The following is a 15653-nucleotide window of genomic DNA, read 5'->3' on the forward strand; positions in this document are numbered from 1 at the left end:
CTTTACCAGGAGTTCCGATGCTATTTACTAAAGCAGTCGTTGCGCAATGTTCGTACCTTATTCATTTCATTGAGGAAGGCCCGGATATCGTGGTCGAGGGGGCAAGACTACCCTCTATCCTTCGTTTAGCCTCTTGTCTCTCCTCCTCAGTAACATGCTCTTCTTTCTTTGGCATATCAGGCGCATGCTGCAATTGTTCCGGAGAATGACCGATGGACATGCCTACGCGAAGCTAGCGGAATGTCAGCAGGGATGGAGCGAGGCTCAAATGCATTGGTAACCTTACCAAAGTCTCCAAAGCCCCGTTCGAGTTGTCAATCAGGTCATCGTCGAATTGCATAGCACCAGGCTCGAAGAGGATTAAAATCGTACTACCGCCAAATTTGAAGTATCCCAGCTCTTCAGCCCGATGAACCTCCTCTCCGGGTTTCCTTGTGATGACTGTACTACCGACCATCATAGCACCCACGCAGATGACCATCACTCTACCATGGGAGACGGAATCGATCGGTACCACGACTCGGATATTTTCGCTGTATACATCTAGAGCGGACCGTATAGCCATTGGGTTGACGGTATAGTATTCTCCATCAATCAACTTGGGCTTGTCCATGATTCCGTCCACCGGTATGTGGAAGCGGTGGTAATCTTGGGGTGCAAGCCGGAAGATACCCAAAGAACCATTCGTATACCGCTTTGCATCCTGCGGGTAAGCGTTCCCTAGAAGCCGCTGGACAGAGAATTCTCGACCTTTGACCCAGATCTTGGTGGCAGCGTCCATGTTGTTGAAGACTACAGACCGACAATCTGCGGGCGACACTATGATCTTGGGATTTCCGGGAGCCGAGCATGGCCTTGCGTCTGGCTTCAATTCTCGATAGAAGAAGTGGTTGAAATTTTTGAACTCTTCGACTGGCTTGCGGACTTCTGACATGTCGAGTTGGTGGAAGTTGACGAAGCCCTGGATCTCTCGAGTCGAAGCTGGATCATCGTACTTTCTCCCTTGCTTGAAACTCATCGACCTGAGCATCTTTCGGACTTGCCATTTGTCAGTACTGTCCTCTCTTTCCCCTGAGTCTCAGACTTACTTCGCTTCTTCTCCATTTCTCTGCTTTTCAACCCCTTATACAGCAAACGAATCCCAATCCGAACATACACGCTCATTCTCTCCTCGTTGATCTGCCCTGTCATTCTGTCCTGGACCAAGATGTTGGCTGAATTGGCACCCAACTTATAGCCACCGTATGAGATCTTGGTGATGACCTTCGAATACCATTTGCGCTGTGCTTGGCTCGAGGTGACGAAGCCTGCCATGACGATGTTGTTCACTTGCCTCCAATCTTGACTTGCGCAGGTGGCGATGTGGGTGATTATATCGGCGTCAGACTTTTTGTTCAATCTCGGTTGGTGACATAATGGGCATTCACGGATCTCAACCACATGCTCTTCGCCTCGCTCGTCCGTTAGGTCATTCTCTTCTATCAAGTCCCCAGATTCACCCTGCGAGCCAATATAATCCTGGGAGATTGCAGGAACGGCCGAGCGGTCTTCATTCTTATTCAGAGGCTCTTTGGCAATGCCCTCCACAGCAGGCATATCGTTATCATCACTCCCCTTGTCTTCTCCATTACTCTGGGTTGAAAAGTGTGCATGGTCCATGTAGCCTCTCATGGTATCACTCCAAGTCTTCCTTCGTATCGGCTGATGTAGCTGATCCTCCAGAGCGATAACAGCTTGGTCATAGGTTAAGACGGGATCGGGCGAATCGCTCGTATCTGAGAACCTTTCGAAGAAATGATCGATGGTTGACTCCTTCAGCGTCGAACCCAAAGTGTCAAGCATTGTTGTTAACTCCACTTTGCTAAGTCTCGAGTTTTCGTCTGAGTCGTATTGTTTGAGCATTGCACGCCAGAATTGCTGCCGCAACGCGGGGTATGGGAGATACTTTGCTTTGACGAATAGCTGTGGACTATGTTTGTCTTCCCAACGCTCTTTATTCTTTAACACGAGAGGGAGGGTGTAGAACTTCATCGACGGGTCTTCATTCTGGCTTGTATGCTCCTCTCCTGCTTCATGGGGAGCGTCTGATGTTGCTGGGGTGAGATGGTTCCAGTCACCTTGTGCACTCGCTGAGCCGGGTTGCGGATCTGGCTGCGCGCTGCCACTCATAGGAGCCTGCGAACCCTTGGTAATAAGACTCGGCTTGGTGAGTTTGTTCAAGCTTGAGGCTGAAGAAGTCCTCGATAGTGGTAGCCTGAATCTCGAATGCTTGGGGGTTGGTAACGCCAAAGAGGGATCTGGAGGTTCTGGCAGGCTGTAGAGGCCCGTCTCGGGATCTGCCTCTGGAGCGACGGATGTGACGTTCGAAAGGGAAAAGTTGGCGGTGCCGACGAAATCGTTACCGGACAATTTATCTCGATCGACAACGGAGAAGCTCACGGAATAATTCTGCTCGTGCCGCATGACCTGGAAGACCATCTTCTCGTCGTATACTGGATTGAGATTATGGCGAATGACCCGCGTCCTGTACGTTTTCCTCCCTATGGAAGCTACCACAAAGGGGTCCATGTCAAACGATGTTCTTGTCACTATTGAGATGGTTAACAGGAATTGGGAGAGCAACTTATTACTGTCCGCTTACTGTTTCGCTCCGGCGGGAGATCAGTGATCTTGCATATTTCCAGAAATACGATACCGACAACGTCGGTGCCTCCAGTGAACTCGTATGCTCTGGCCTTTGCTCTCTTTTTCAGTCGTTTCATCTTAAGCCTCCGCTTCCGCTTCTCTTTCTCCGCTTTGGCCGGCTTTGCGGGATCATCAGTCTCGTCAGATGTTTCAGGATTCTTCTCATCTATTCCATCCTCGTCCTCATCTTCGTCTTCGAGGTCCAGACTGTCGAGTCTGGAAAGGTCTTCGTCCCCATCACTTTCATCTTCTGGACTCATCGCGACTAGCGTCGCGAACTTCTGAAGGACATCCTGCGGAGGCGCGGACAGATCTGAGGTGTCCACAAGCGAGAATTGCAGCTGTACCTCGCCAGAAATCTTCGCGCCCTTCTTCTTTCCCTCTTTCCGTCTTGACTCCAATGTATACCAGCGAGGCTTGGGAAAGTCAGCTGGAGAACTGCAGCTGCTTCAGAGATAGCTCACCTCTTGCACCGTTTGGCTATTGGCAAATATATCCTCAACGACGACGTCAAATTCGCCGAGATAATCCTTGCCAAACCGATCTCTGTCCCAACAAACAGCCTCTAGCAACACACTCTGAATACCATCTATGGGTAGATCGAAGGAGACGTTCCATTCTGGGTTGAGATTCTTGCTGACGGTAGGAGTGGATTGTTTCGCTTCTCCAAGATTCACAACGAGGTACTTTTGCCATCAGCCGAGACCGTACTATGGATGGTATTGGTATGGCATAAGCACTCACGGGATCACTGGTACCACTCTTGTCTTTTGCTGCCAAGTTCCTTGCCTTGACCGTGCATCCATTAGATTCTTCAAGGGTAGCTTAGATATGGCGTAGCCTACTCACTCTTAAGACTTTGGTCCTGAGGACCAAGCCCTTGGTTTCCATGGGGGTTCGCATGGGGCTTGTGCCCCTGCTGTCAGGTTGACTGGTTACTCCATTTTTGCCATTGTGACTCTTTAGACGATTTGGTAAAGCAATGCGGACCATAGTGTGAAAAGAGTAATGTCGAACCCTGAGGCTCTCCGGGGACGGTCCAAGCAAGCCTAAGTGTCAGATTCCGCGGTGTTGCCAAGCCGGCTGTCGATGAGATCGGTGGTAAGAAGACCTGGGGTGCTACGGGGAACGCCCCTCATGTGCTCTAGGAAGCGGAGGAGATCAGAGTATCTGAAAGTAATGAAAGAGGACAAATGGGACAGAACAGATACTGGACTCTGAGAGATATGAATACGTAGACAATACAGCTCCACAAGAAGGCTAATTCTCTGACAATGTACCTCCAAATGGGGTTGCTTATATGGGTGGGGCACCTGAGCTTCACATTCAGCTGCGGGCGCGGGAAGAGCCGTCAGGGCGGTTTTATGTTTGTCCAAAGTGTCTACTTTATCGATTTCGTATCCTCGTGCCTCCCCGGATTTAATCTGTCATCATGGATCCATTCTCAGCAGAGGGGGGTGAGCATACATGCAAAGGGAGCATTAAAAAAGGCCCAGTACTAACCACTCACTAGAGCTACTCAACATCCACAATGCCTTTCACCAAGGACAATATCAAACAGTAATTGACTTCGACACCTCTTCTCTCTCCTCCGAAAATAAGACGCCAGCTCGAGTACTCCAGCTGCGAGCTCAGATCGCTGTCGGTCAAGCCAAGGAAGTCCTTGCAAGTATAGGGAAAGCGGGCAGTGCGCCAGAGTTCGCTGCTGTCAAGGCATTCGCACAACATTCATCAGGCAGCACTTCAAATGCCGTCTCCGAATTTGAGAGCCTGGCCGAGACGGAGTCAGAAAACACAACCGTGCAATTGCTCGGCGGAACGGTCTTACAGGCTGCAGGGAAAACGGAGGAAGCTCTATTGCTACTAAGCAAGCATCAGGGAAGCCTTGAAGCGTACGAGGTCCAGCCCTTTCTATACCCGTTTGATACGTTCCCGAACGCTGACGGAGACTTATTGCACAGGATAGCTCTCATCGTGCAAATACATCTCCAGCAAAATAGGACAGATCTCGCCCTCAAGGAAGTCCAAGCAGCACGCAAATGGGCCCAAGATAGCCTGCTTGTGAACATTGCCGAGTCATGGGTTGGTCTACGGATGGTATATCACTTCTAGCTGACCTCTGGTCCTACCCCGGAAGACTGAAGCTGATATCTCTCTACGCTTGCAGGGCGGCGAACGCTACCAACAAGCCTTCTACGTCTTCGAAGAAATGGCCCAAGCGCCTTCCACCTCCGCAACCAAATCACTCGTTGGTCAAGCGGTCGCAGAGCTGCATCTGGGCCGGTTACCCGAAGCCGAAGCAGCGCTGCAGCAGGCTGTCCAGAAAGATCCAAATGATATGGAGGCTATTGCGAACTCAATTGTGTTGAACGTGATCTCAAGCAAAGATACGAGCGAGCCTACATCAAGCTTGAAGGGAATAGCGCCTGAGCACCCACTTTTGGTCGACTTGCAAGAGAAGAGCTCGTTATTTGATCAAGCGGCAGGAAAGTACTCTGCGAAGGTAGCTTCATGACGAATGAGGCTGGGTGAAAGCAAGGCGTTGGGAGTTGGAATATAGAACAAAAGAGCTAGACGAAGGAGACTTCATACATAAAAGACATCCGTCAAAAACCAAACCTCTTGTGCTAATATGACGATAAATTTGGTGGAGACAATGCGTTGTTACGCACTTATTTGTCCCCACCTGTCTCAAACGTACCATCCTCCACCCTCCCTCCACATATTTCTTTCTGCTCTGCAACTGCCGCTCTTCGGTGGACCCACTCGCATTCTACCTGACTCATGATCGCCAAAGGAGACAAAGCCTCTCAGTCAAATAGAACGTTTGCAACGGACGTTTGGAGTGTCGTTCAATGCTCAATTGACACATTTCAGATGCGCTGCCGGAAGAATGGGTAATCCTTGGTATAAACCATGTGATTCTTGAGAACATCAAGGCAACAAGAGGTTTCATAACACAAATGCACTCAGCACGGAACGCTTTACACATCAATTGTTTCTTTTCTCTTCTCGTAAGTACGTTTTAGGCTCCTATTAAAATTCAAAAACGCTGAACTGCTACGGCGACCTATAGGCATGCCATTCAACTAACGTGCAGCTGAGATGCAGCCTACATGTTAGAGCCAAAAAGTACGAGTCATTGACGAGATTGATTGCGGCCCTGCACACCTGAGCTACTTCAGCATCCACGTCATTCTCGACTTCATTCTCGGTATGGATGGAGGAAGCGCCAGAAGCAAACCCCAAGACTTTCATCACTGTCGCGGTCCTTGACAGACCGAAGCAAAGCGACAGGGCAAGCTGATGGTGGGGGCTTTCACACGCCAAGAAAGAAGGCACTCGTCCGACCATCGCGCTAACCAAGACCACCAATTCAAGCTCGACTTTCATACTGGCACCTAGCACTTCCTTAGTTGGAAGTTGCCCGCTAGGTACTTGCTTCGAGTTGTATCTACAGACCCCCAATCTTTGCCGTTCGAGACTGTTACATCCGAGATGATAAGTAGTCGGCGGACGACCCTTAGTGACATCAGATGTTCATTCTGATGGCAGAGGGAGATGGTGATGTGATGAGATCCTTCACTTCGATATCGGTACCACCATGCACTATAATGAAGTTCAAAAGTCAAGGCCTCCAAGCTTTGCGCCGACAATCAGAGACGATCTTGCGTCGTCATTGGACACAAAATCCCCTCAATTAGCCTGAAACGCAAAACTTGGGATGTCCTCGCAAAGCGAAGATTGAGCCAATCACGGCTGAGACGCCCTGGCTCCCGCCTATCCCGACTTCGATCACCCGCCGTTAACATCCTTTCGAGGCTGACAGTCCCCAGCCAAATTTGATGCTTTGGGATTTGGGGAAAGCCTTGTGCGGAGCTATGACCAGCAGACCAGAAATCACATGTGGACTAGTCTAGGCGACTCAATTATACAATTGTTTCCCGTTGACGGGCGGTCATGATGTGCGAGCGGTTGAGCTTATCGACTACTGCTTGTTGCGTTCAAGATGAAGGCGATTCAAAACGGGATAGAGCGAAAGTGCCGATACCTATCGTACCTGAATTGCCTCTTCGCTGAGGGGTGCACCAAAATGTGGTTTCCGAAATATGCCCATGTTCCCGTGCCTCCCGCCTGCATGTGCTGACCTAGGCCAACTTACCTTTCTGTTGCACACGACACACCTACAGAATTTGGTTTTCCATCGCCTGTCCCAAGAGATCTCGCTTCAATGAACTTGCAGGCTTCTGGACTTGAGGAGAAGGCACCTCGGTAGCAAGTAGCTTTGCCGTTGTGAGACCAAAAAGTCGGATTCAATAATGAAGGTTTCAACCCAGATCTACGCTCTACAACCCTAGGCTGATTGAAATGGTCGCTAGTGCCAGTAGCAAGGTCACATCAAAAACAATGGCGCAAGCTCTATGACCGTAGTTTCTTCATCTAGGTACATCTGCGGATTCCGTGACGTTGCCCATCATTTCTTGTCCTTTTGAAAGCTTTTCGCCTGGATCAAGCGATCGAGGTCCAAAGGACTCCCTCTCCTTGCTGATTTGCTTTCATCTTCGTTGTCTGTTTTGAGCGCTCAATGCATGTTCCCAACTTACTGCGAACGATGCCGGAAAAGGATTCGTATGAGATGATGGAATTGGAGAAGACTAGAACGGGATCCGCGCTCTACGATGACTCTTCGAGGATGTACGACGATCCGTATAGGATTACGGCGGAGCGGGGACTACAACTCGGCGAAGCGGCGGACATGTACGGCGACGTGGAGACTGCTGAAGAACATGGCTATGTTACTCGCGGGTGCGTTGATAAAGTATCAGGCGATTGGGATGCGATCAATTAATGAACGTTCTAGTCTCAAATCGCGTCACATCCAATTCATCGCCCTCGGTGGTACAATTGGTACAGGTCTGTTCCTCGGTATTGGACGAGCTTTCACCATGGCTGGACCTCTCAGTCTCCTCCTCGGCTACACTTTCACTGGTGCCGCTGTTTACGCTATGATGCAGTGCCTCGGTGAAATGGCGACATGGTTGCCATTACCCGGTGCTATTCCACAATTTTGTGCTAGATATGTGGACGGGGCAATGGGCTTCGCTGTAGGATGGAACGTGAGTCTTCAACACCAATGTGCATGTGTTACAGCAGCCTGAAAAGAATGTTTAGAATTGGTACACCTGTTCTCTTACCCTCTGCGCAGAAATCTCGGCAGCAGCTGTTGTGATACAATTTTGGAACGGGGCTGTGGACATTAACGTAGCAGCCTGGATCTCTATAATCATCGTTGTGGTCGTGGCCCTGAACATATTTGCCGTCTCCATATACGGTGAAGCCGAGTTTGTCTTCGCGAGTATCAAAATCATCACGATCATTGGACTCATCATTTTTGCCTTCATTATTGACCTTGGCGGAGGGCCAACGCGTGACCGACTCGGGTTTCGCTACTGGAAGCATCCTGGAGCTATGAAGCCATATATCGCGGACGGCAACACAGGTCGTTTCTTCGGTCTTTTCTCGACATTGGTCAATGCCGCCTACTCATACGGTGGTGTCGAGACGGTAGCAGTGGCCGCGGGAGAATCTGAGAACCCAAGGCGCAACATACCAAAAGCTGTCCGCCGTGTGTTCTGGCGTATCTTGTTCTTTTACGTCCTCGGCTCACTTGCCATTGGTGTTCTTATCCCATACAACGAGTCACGGCTCCTGGACGCTATCCACAACGGTTCTCCTGGAGGAGCCGCTTCACCATGGGTCATCGCCATCTACCGTGCCAGCGTACCCGTTCTGCCGTCAATCGTCAACGCTGTCATTCTCACCTCAGCAACCTCATCTGCCAATGCATTCCTCTACACGGGATCCCGATATCTATACGCACTTGCCCAGAACGGCCAAGCGCCGAGATTCCTACTGACATGCTCTAGGAAGTAAGTCACAATTTCTCACTTCTCCGATGACCGCTAGCATCACTAACACCCGTAAATTAGGGGCGTTCCATACTGGTGCATCGGCATTACCGCCTCCATCTCCTTGCTGACCTACATGTCTTGCTCCGCCGGCTCCCAATCGGTCTTCCAATGGTTCCAAAACCTTACAGCGATCACCGCAATCTTGACCTGGATGTCCGTCTCGGTCGCGTACATCAGGTTCCATAGTGCTCTGCGCGCTCAAGGCATCAGCCGCGACACGCTCGTCTTCAAATCACGCTTCCAACCCTACAGCGCCTGGTTCTCCCTCTCCTTCTTCGGCGTAATTGTTTTTTTCAATGGCTTCTACACGTTTCCCAGCAAGACGAAGAAATTCGATCATAAGGACTTCATCACGGCTTATGTGGGCATACCTATATACTGCGGGCTGTATCTGTTCTGGAAGGTCTTCAAGCGGACGCGGTGGGTCAGGCCCGAAGACGCAGATATTCAAACTGGGAAGGCGGCACTGGACGCAGCGGATGCGCATTGGCCGGAGCGGAAAGCCAATAATTGGTGGGAGAAGATCTGGTTCTTCATTGTATAGGCTGAGGATGGATATTTGCAGCATGGCTTGCGTTGCTTTTGATCTTTATACAGGCGCATTCCATAACCTCTCTTCTACGAATACCCATTGTACATACTCAGCTATTTGCAAGAAAAGCGTCACAGTCCACTGTACATCGTCAACTCTTGTGGAGCCATTTCCATTAGGTACCAATGCCGCGATCTCCATTGGAAGACAGAAGTTGTGTATCGAATTTGAGATATGTATACCAAACTCATCCAATAGCCCTTTCAGAATCAGTAGAACACGCGTGGAGGATATCTCCCTCAGGAGGCCTTTGTGCGGCCTGAGTTTTTGGCTCGTCGCCCACCTGACAACGCAAGCGAGATCTGATGCCCACAAACATTCCTTCCCAAGCTCTGCTCGACACAACCACAATCAACAGCTTGACAACGACAACAAGGCATAGCCGTCAACATGGTAAGTCTTATGCTCGAGCTCGTGGCAGTTCTTCCATGCTTGGAGATGAGTCTCTGCAAGATGCTTCGGTATGGAATCTGAAGCGCAAATTGCTGACTCCGGGTTGTGACACAGCCTTTCACCAAGCTTGTCAAAAATAGCGCCTACTATAGGTAAGTATCATTCACGGTCTTTCCTCTATAGAAGCTAGCTACTGACAACAGCACAGTCGCTACCAAACCAAGTACAAGCGTCGTCGAGCAGGAAAGACCGACTACTACGCCCGCAAGCGTCTTATCACTCAGGCCAAGAACAAATACAACGCTCCCAAGTACCGCCTCGTTGTCCGCTTCACCAACAAAGATATTATCTGCCAGATCGTCACCTCGGAGATCACGGGTGACAAGGTATTCTGCGCCGCCTACGCTCACGAACTCAAGCGTTATGGTGTCAAGCACGGCCTCACCAACTGGGCAGCCGCCTACTGCGTTGGGCTTCTGATCGCTCGTCGCGCTCTCTCAAAGCTGGAACTCGCTGATACATTCACTGGCGTTGAAGAGGCGGATGGCGAATACAAGCTCACTGAAGCTGCCGAGCACGATGGCGAGGACCGTCGCCCATTCAAGTGCTTCCTCGACGTCGGCCTCGCTCGTACCTCTACTGGTGCTAAGGTCTTCGGAGCCTTGAAGGGAGCATCAGACGGAGGCATCTTAATCCCCCACTCCGAAAACCGATTCCCCGGCTACGACATCGAAACCAAAGAGCTCGACGCCGAGTCCCTACGCAAATACATCTTCGGCGGTCACGTAGCAGAGTATATGGAGACTCTCGCCGATGACGACGAGGAGCGCTACAAGTCGCAGTTCCAGGGCTACATTGATGATGAGATCGAGGCTGATGGGCTTGAGGAGATGTATCAGGAGGCCCATAAGGCTATTCGAGAGGATCCGTTTATGAAGGACGAGGAGGAGGGAGAGGAAGAGAAGAAGTCGAAGGATGAGTGGAAGGCGGAGAGCAAGAAGCATAAGCTGCCTAAGATGAGCTATGAGGAGAAGCAGGAGAGGGTCAAGGCGAAGATTGGGAAGGTCAAGGAGTCGATGTGAGGAGGGTTTGTGGCATGAGAAAGTTTGCTAGATGGCGTTGGCATACGTTCAGCAAGCAGGTAGAGCTAGAACGAGCCAGCAATGAATAAAAAAGCTCTCTGACTGAAGGGCTCCTCATCCCATCGTTAGACTATCCCCGACCAAACATTAAAAACCCCAACCTCTGGCGTTCTAAACATCTGGACTCTGTGGTCTCCTGACGGTAATTAATTCATCAGGTATGTTCTTCTCCATCAGGCCAAAGTACCTCTTTTTTTCCACATGTCGCCACGCCAAGCCCTTTTACTCTCGTGCTCTCCACTTCCCCAGAGGATCAGAGAATGAACCCGGTACACCAGCATGAATTTGAAAATATACTTCCTCAGTTGCGAGACCTTGAACGCCTTCATTGCAGCAAAATTACTTGGAACTTTGCACAGATTGGAAACCACTCTACTGGACGGATGCCCTCGGTAGCTGATCCCGTAATCATTGGTCCCGCCGCCTCTCAGACGACAATGTGGTTTCTCGAATCTTCCCGCGTGTGATGTAGACAGAGCGTCTCCGTCCACAGTGCTCGTTTGAACGTATGTCGCAGCGCTCGCTGAAGAGGGAAACTTGGTAATCATGGGCATCATGCGTCCTTTTCGTCGATAACACCCCCAATCCGCCTCGATTGGCCTCCTCGGAGTGACCCCGCAGATCGCCATGCTGGGCGCATTTTCAAAAGTGGCATACTGATTCCAACATTAAACGGTTCTCGAACGCCTAGTCAGAGCTCATATTAATCAGTCATGGAGGGCATACATGGTGTCGACGTGAGCTGGTTGCACCACTCCCCCAAAGGTACGCAATCTTCCTTCTCACTGGCCTCCACCACATATTGGAAGCTTAGACGATGCGGAGCTGGGCGTTGCCGCCAAGTTCACTCATGTACGACTCTGCTCCGAATGCTGATCACTGCGCATAGACCACTATTCGAAGAAGGATTCGATCTCCACTCCCTCCCCGGATGAGAAAGTTTTGCCAAACAAGCAGGATCCCTCACAAGGCGAAGACGAGCCGACTGCGCCCAAAGCCAATGGATCCTACTCTACACAATCCCATAGTCATGTACATCGTCCTCATATCCTTCAACGTGCGAGCTCAGAAAAAGTCGAGCCAGGTCCCAGCTCTCCCAAGAACCAGAAAGATCCCAAAGCAACCCCAATGGGCCGACGGAATTCGTGGATGTCAAGCCTAAGCTCAAAGTTCTCCACCAATTCGAATTCACCTACCAGCAGCACCGGCTCACTACCATCTCCTGTCTCAAAGTCGCCACCCAACACCCCTCAACCCGAATTCTCAAATCCTTTTGGCGCAGCCGTTACACCAACAGTTAAAGATGCCAAAAAGACAGACACACCTCCCTCCACCCCACCAAATGTTGGCAAAGGTGGGCATACATTTATACAGAGCGCACTGAGACGGCTGGGATCCAGCGGTGGCGGCAGCACCGCAAAGGCTGCGGGTTCGTGCGGAGTCTGCCCAAGGAGGACGATGAATGTGGATCCGTACCGTGAAAGGTGTTCACTGCCAGATCTGGATCTCAAGAAGCTGCGGAGGGTGGCATTCTGTGTAGACGTCGAAATTGCAGGCGCAGCCCAATACACCGAGACGGAACCGCAAGCACCACCTGCGCCGTCCCTCACGGAAGAATCGAGCCTCACTAAATTGGAGCACGAGACAGAGGCTAACAAAATGAAGGATCAGAAGCAGAAGAAAGGAGAGGGTGCTGCGCTGAAGAATCCGAATACAGTGGCAGAAGAGAAAGAGAAGGACGGAGTCGTCAAAGCTTCTGGAGAAGAAGTGAAACCTGCACCACCAGAGAAATCCCAAGAGTCCAAGGCTCCGGAGAACAGCGAGGTCAAGGAACCTACAAGGAAGAAGGAAAAGAAGAAGCGCTCTGAGGGCGAAAGAAAAGAGCGTAAAGAGCGGAAGCACCAGGAAGCTTTGGCCAATGGTTCGATACCCATTGAAGTACGTCGGGAGGGCAGCAGCAGTAGCGCCAACGATACGCCCACTGGCGCTGACACTCCGCCAAGGTCTCAAGATCGACCGACAACCGACCCTCTACGTATATATCGACGGTGTTGTCAATTGCGAGAGACGCCCATCTTAAAACGAATAGTCGAGCAGATCTCCTCACCATCTGCCTGCCATGTCATGACGCCGGGAATCCTCTCAAGTCTGGATCTCTCAGGTTACTGGATGCAACTTCCAGATCTCATCACCCTCGGGGACTACCTGGCCGTTGTGCCCGTCAAGAGATTGGTACTAGAGAATTGCGGCTTAGGAGATGAAGCTGTACGCGTCATACTTGCTGGACTCCTTGCTGCGAAGACACCGGAACAAGCTAAACACAATAGGAAACTTGCTAAAAGGATTAATGGTGGGACTACGGAAGTGACAGAGCAGCTTGGCGTGATCGAGAAGCTTATATTAAAGGATAATCCGAAGGTTGGAAGCGAAGGCTGGCGACATATTGCCCTGTTCATGTACATGTCTCGGTCATTAAAAGGTATCGATGTGTCTATGATACCTTTCCCGAAATCATCAGCAATGGCGGATAGCGTCAAGCATCATCACCACACTCCTCTCCATCATACTCCTCCTCCGCCTGGCCCGATTGGAATGTCAACCCTCCTGCAAGAAGCACTAGCCGAAAGACTTGGAGGTCATCGTCTGGAGGAGCTTATCATGGCCGAGTGCGGTCTGAGCACCGAGTGCATTGGGAAGATCGTTGACGGTGTCATGAGATGCGGCTCTACCAGGCTTGGTCTTGCGGGTAACAACATCACTCCAGAGGGCTTGGGTCATGTCATACGCTACCTACGGAGCGGAAAGTGCGAGGGTCTTGATCTGGGCGGCAATGATCTTAGAGAAGACCTCAACATGCTGGCCGAGGCAGTGGACGAGAAGAGCACACTGTGGGCATTGAGTCTTGCCGACTGTAATCTTGCACCATCATCGCTTGAGGCCCTACTCCCCGCCCTGGTACAACTTCCAAATCTCCGCTTCATCGATCTGTCTCATAATCGCGATCTTTTCCTCACTCGACCGACTGCTCTTGGACTGATCCGAAAGTATGTACCTCAGTTGCCCATGATCAGAAGGATACATCTCATGGACGTGGCAATGACACCCGAGCATGCCATTGCTTTGGCAGAAGTCTTGCCAGAAAGCCAAAGTCTGGCACATCTCAATATTTTGGAAAACCACCTCCTTTCACCGCTGGCATCGGCAAAGACTGAAGCAATGCAAGAGGAAGCTTGTGCTTTGTACGCCTCTCTGATGGCTGCCGTGCGGGTCTCAGACACGATTATCTGCATTGACGTTGACGTTCCAAGCCAAGATTCGAGTGAGGTTGTCAAAGCTCTGGCGAAACAGGTTGTGGCTTACTCACTGAGGAATCTTGAACGCCTACCTCTTGCGGAAACGTCAGATTCAGCAAAAGCGGCAATGGCTGACCCTCACGGCGGCGAGAAGCAGTTGACAGTCCCGGACATCCTGCTGCACCTCGTAGGTCACATCGATGGCTTTCCGGAGAACCACGACAGTGATGACCCAGCCCCTGATGACGACTATATCGTCGGTGGCACAGGCGTGGTCAAAGCACTGGATATATGTCTGAACAGAGCTGCTGATGGAAGAAAAGATTCAAGGGATTTGTCACCGTTACACAGCGGTACTGGGACGCCAAAGAAGGTCCTGCAGGGAAGCGAGGTTTCAAAGGGTAAAGCCCGAGAAATGTCGAAGAACCTGTTGGACAGTGCGAGGAAGATCAGAGCGAGATTGCAGCCGGCTTTGATCAAGGAGGCAAAGGGTGGCGATGATTTGAGCTACCGTGGGTGCACACCTAACCATTCAGCGTACCTATTACTGACATCTCTTCTAGGACGTCTCCAATTCCTCGACTCCACCCTCGAACGCATGATCGAGCGCTTCGAAAACGAATACCCCGAGACTCGCCTACCCAAACCCACAACCACGACCACCGAACCCTTCTCCGACGACAATGCCAGCACCTCCTCCCTCGAACACCCCAACACCCTCATCCACCCCACTCCCACCTACCCAGCCCTCGAACCCGCCTCACCCGACCAAGAAGACATCGACGAGAGCACCACCCCTCTCATCCGTCCCGCCTCCGTCTCCCGCCGAACCTCCTCCCCCAGTCTCGCCTCCCGCCAAGCCCAGGAAGAAGGCCGCATGCACCGCTTCAACCAGCGCATCAAACGCGACATCCTGCGTCCCGAAACCGAAGACCACGCCCACGGCACGACCGGCACGGAGTCCGAAGCCCAACACCTGCAGGACCTGCGCCGGCGGCTCGAAGCGTTCGAAGGCGGCGAGATCAAGGAGAGGGTCGAGCGGCTGGGCCCGGAGACCGTCTTCGACATGATCCGCGCCACGGCCGCGGAGCTGTCGGCGTGGGAGCGGGGCAACCCGGCGGGCTTCGAGAGGTTCAAGGAAGCGAGGGGCCACGCGTTGGCTCTGTACGAGGATCAGAAGGGCGGCACGGGCTTCCCGGCGAGGCGGGATTCGCCGCCGAAGATGGGGGAGGATCCGGCGCCGACGGGGACGGGGGAGGCGAACGTAGCTTGATTGATTTCTCCAATCCGTCTCGTCGTTTCTTCTCTATTCTATCCTGTCCTGTTTCATGGTATCCAGTTCCCTCGGTTCTTTAGCGCAGCTCGACGCGGGTCTCCGGGAGGCCTGCGAGCGTTTCGTTTCCTTTCCTTTCGTTTCGTTTCGTTTGTCGTTCCCTCCCTTGCCTTACCTTGCGGTAGCGGGGCCAGCGTGATGATCTTTCCAATAGGTGGATATTTGAATGAATGAATGGATGTGTATGTGTGTATGATTGAACGATCGTATCGCGGCGCTCGCAGCGTTTGTGAGACCAGCTCG

At 51.5% G+C, this 15653-nt stretch overlaps 5 protein-coding genes across 5 annotated transcripts; 4 read left to right on the plus strand and 1 right to left on the minus strand.

The window, feature by feature from the left end:
- Window positions 1-61: 61 nt before the first annotated feature.
- On the minus strand, window positions 62-3678 carry HO173_009023 (uncharacterized protein; the record flags this gene model as incomplete). The annotated part of the gene is made up of 7 exons (XM_037310919.1): window positions 62-232; window positions 287-1038; window positions 1089-2588; window positions 2642-3101; window positions 3150-3371; window positions 3430-3474; window positions 3535-3678. The coding sequence occupies 7 exons, from the start codon at window positions 3676-3678 to the stop codon at window positions 62-64; spliced, it is 3294 nt and encodes a 1097-aa protein (XP_037162235.1).
- Window positions 3679-4117: 439 nt separating this feature from the next.
- HO173_009024 (uncharacterized protein) lies at window positions 4118-5200 on the plus strand (the record flags this gene model as incomplete). The annotated part of the gene is made up of 4 exons (XM_037310920.1): window positions 4118-4142; window positions 4199-4577; window positions 4647-4782; window positions 4853-5200. 4 exons carry the CDS (start codon window positions 4118-4120, stop codon window positions 5198-5200), a joined length of 888 nt encoding a protein of 295 aa, XP_037162236.1.
- A 2097-nt stretch (window positions 5201-7297) lies between these two features.
- HO173_009025 (uncharacterized protein) lies at window positions 7298-9201 on the plus strand (the record flags this gene model as incomplete). Its single annotated transcript, XM_037310921.1, has 4 exons — window positions 7298-7491; window positions 7547-7802; window positions 7858-8615; window positions 8676-9201. The coding sequence occupies 4 exons, from the start codon at window positions 7298-7300 to the stop codon at window positions 9199-9201; spliced, it is 1734 nt and encodes a 577-aa protein (XP_037162237.1).
- A 438-nt stretch (window positions 9202-9639) lies between these two features.
- Window positions 9640-10724, plus strand: HO173_009026 (uncharacterized protein; the record flags this gene model as incomplete). Its single annotated transcript, XM_037310922.1, has 3 exons — window positions 9640-9642; window positions 9757-9794; window positions 9851-10724. 3 exons carry the CDS (start codon window positions 9640-9642, stop codon window positions 10722-10724), a joined length of 915 nt encoding a protein of 304 aa, XP_037162238.1.
- Window positions 10725-11497: 773 nt separating this feature from the next.
- HO173_009027 (uncharacterized protein) lies at window positions 11498-15350 on the plus strand (the record flags this gene model as incomplete). Its single annotated transcript, XM_037310923.1, has 3 exons — window positions 11498-11549; window positions 11674-14589; window positions 14641-15350. 3 exons carry the CDS (start codon window positions 11498-11500, stop codon window positions 15348-15350), a joined length of 3678 nt encoding a protein of 1225 aa, XP_037162239.1.
- Between the last annotated feature and the right edge of the window lie 303 nt (window positions 15351-15653).

Source organism: Letharia columbiana (assembly GCF_014066305.1).
Source record: "Letharia columbiana isolate WasteWater2 chromosome Unknown Sc0000036_s0, whole genome shotgun sequence".
Taxonomy (NCBI): Eukaryota; Fungi; Ascomycota; class Lecanoromycetes; order Lecanorales; family Parmeliaceae; genus Letharia; species Letharia columbiana.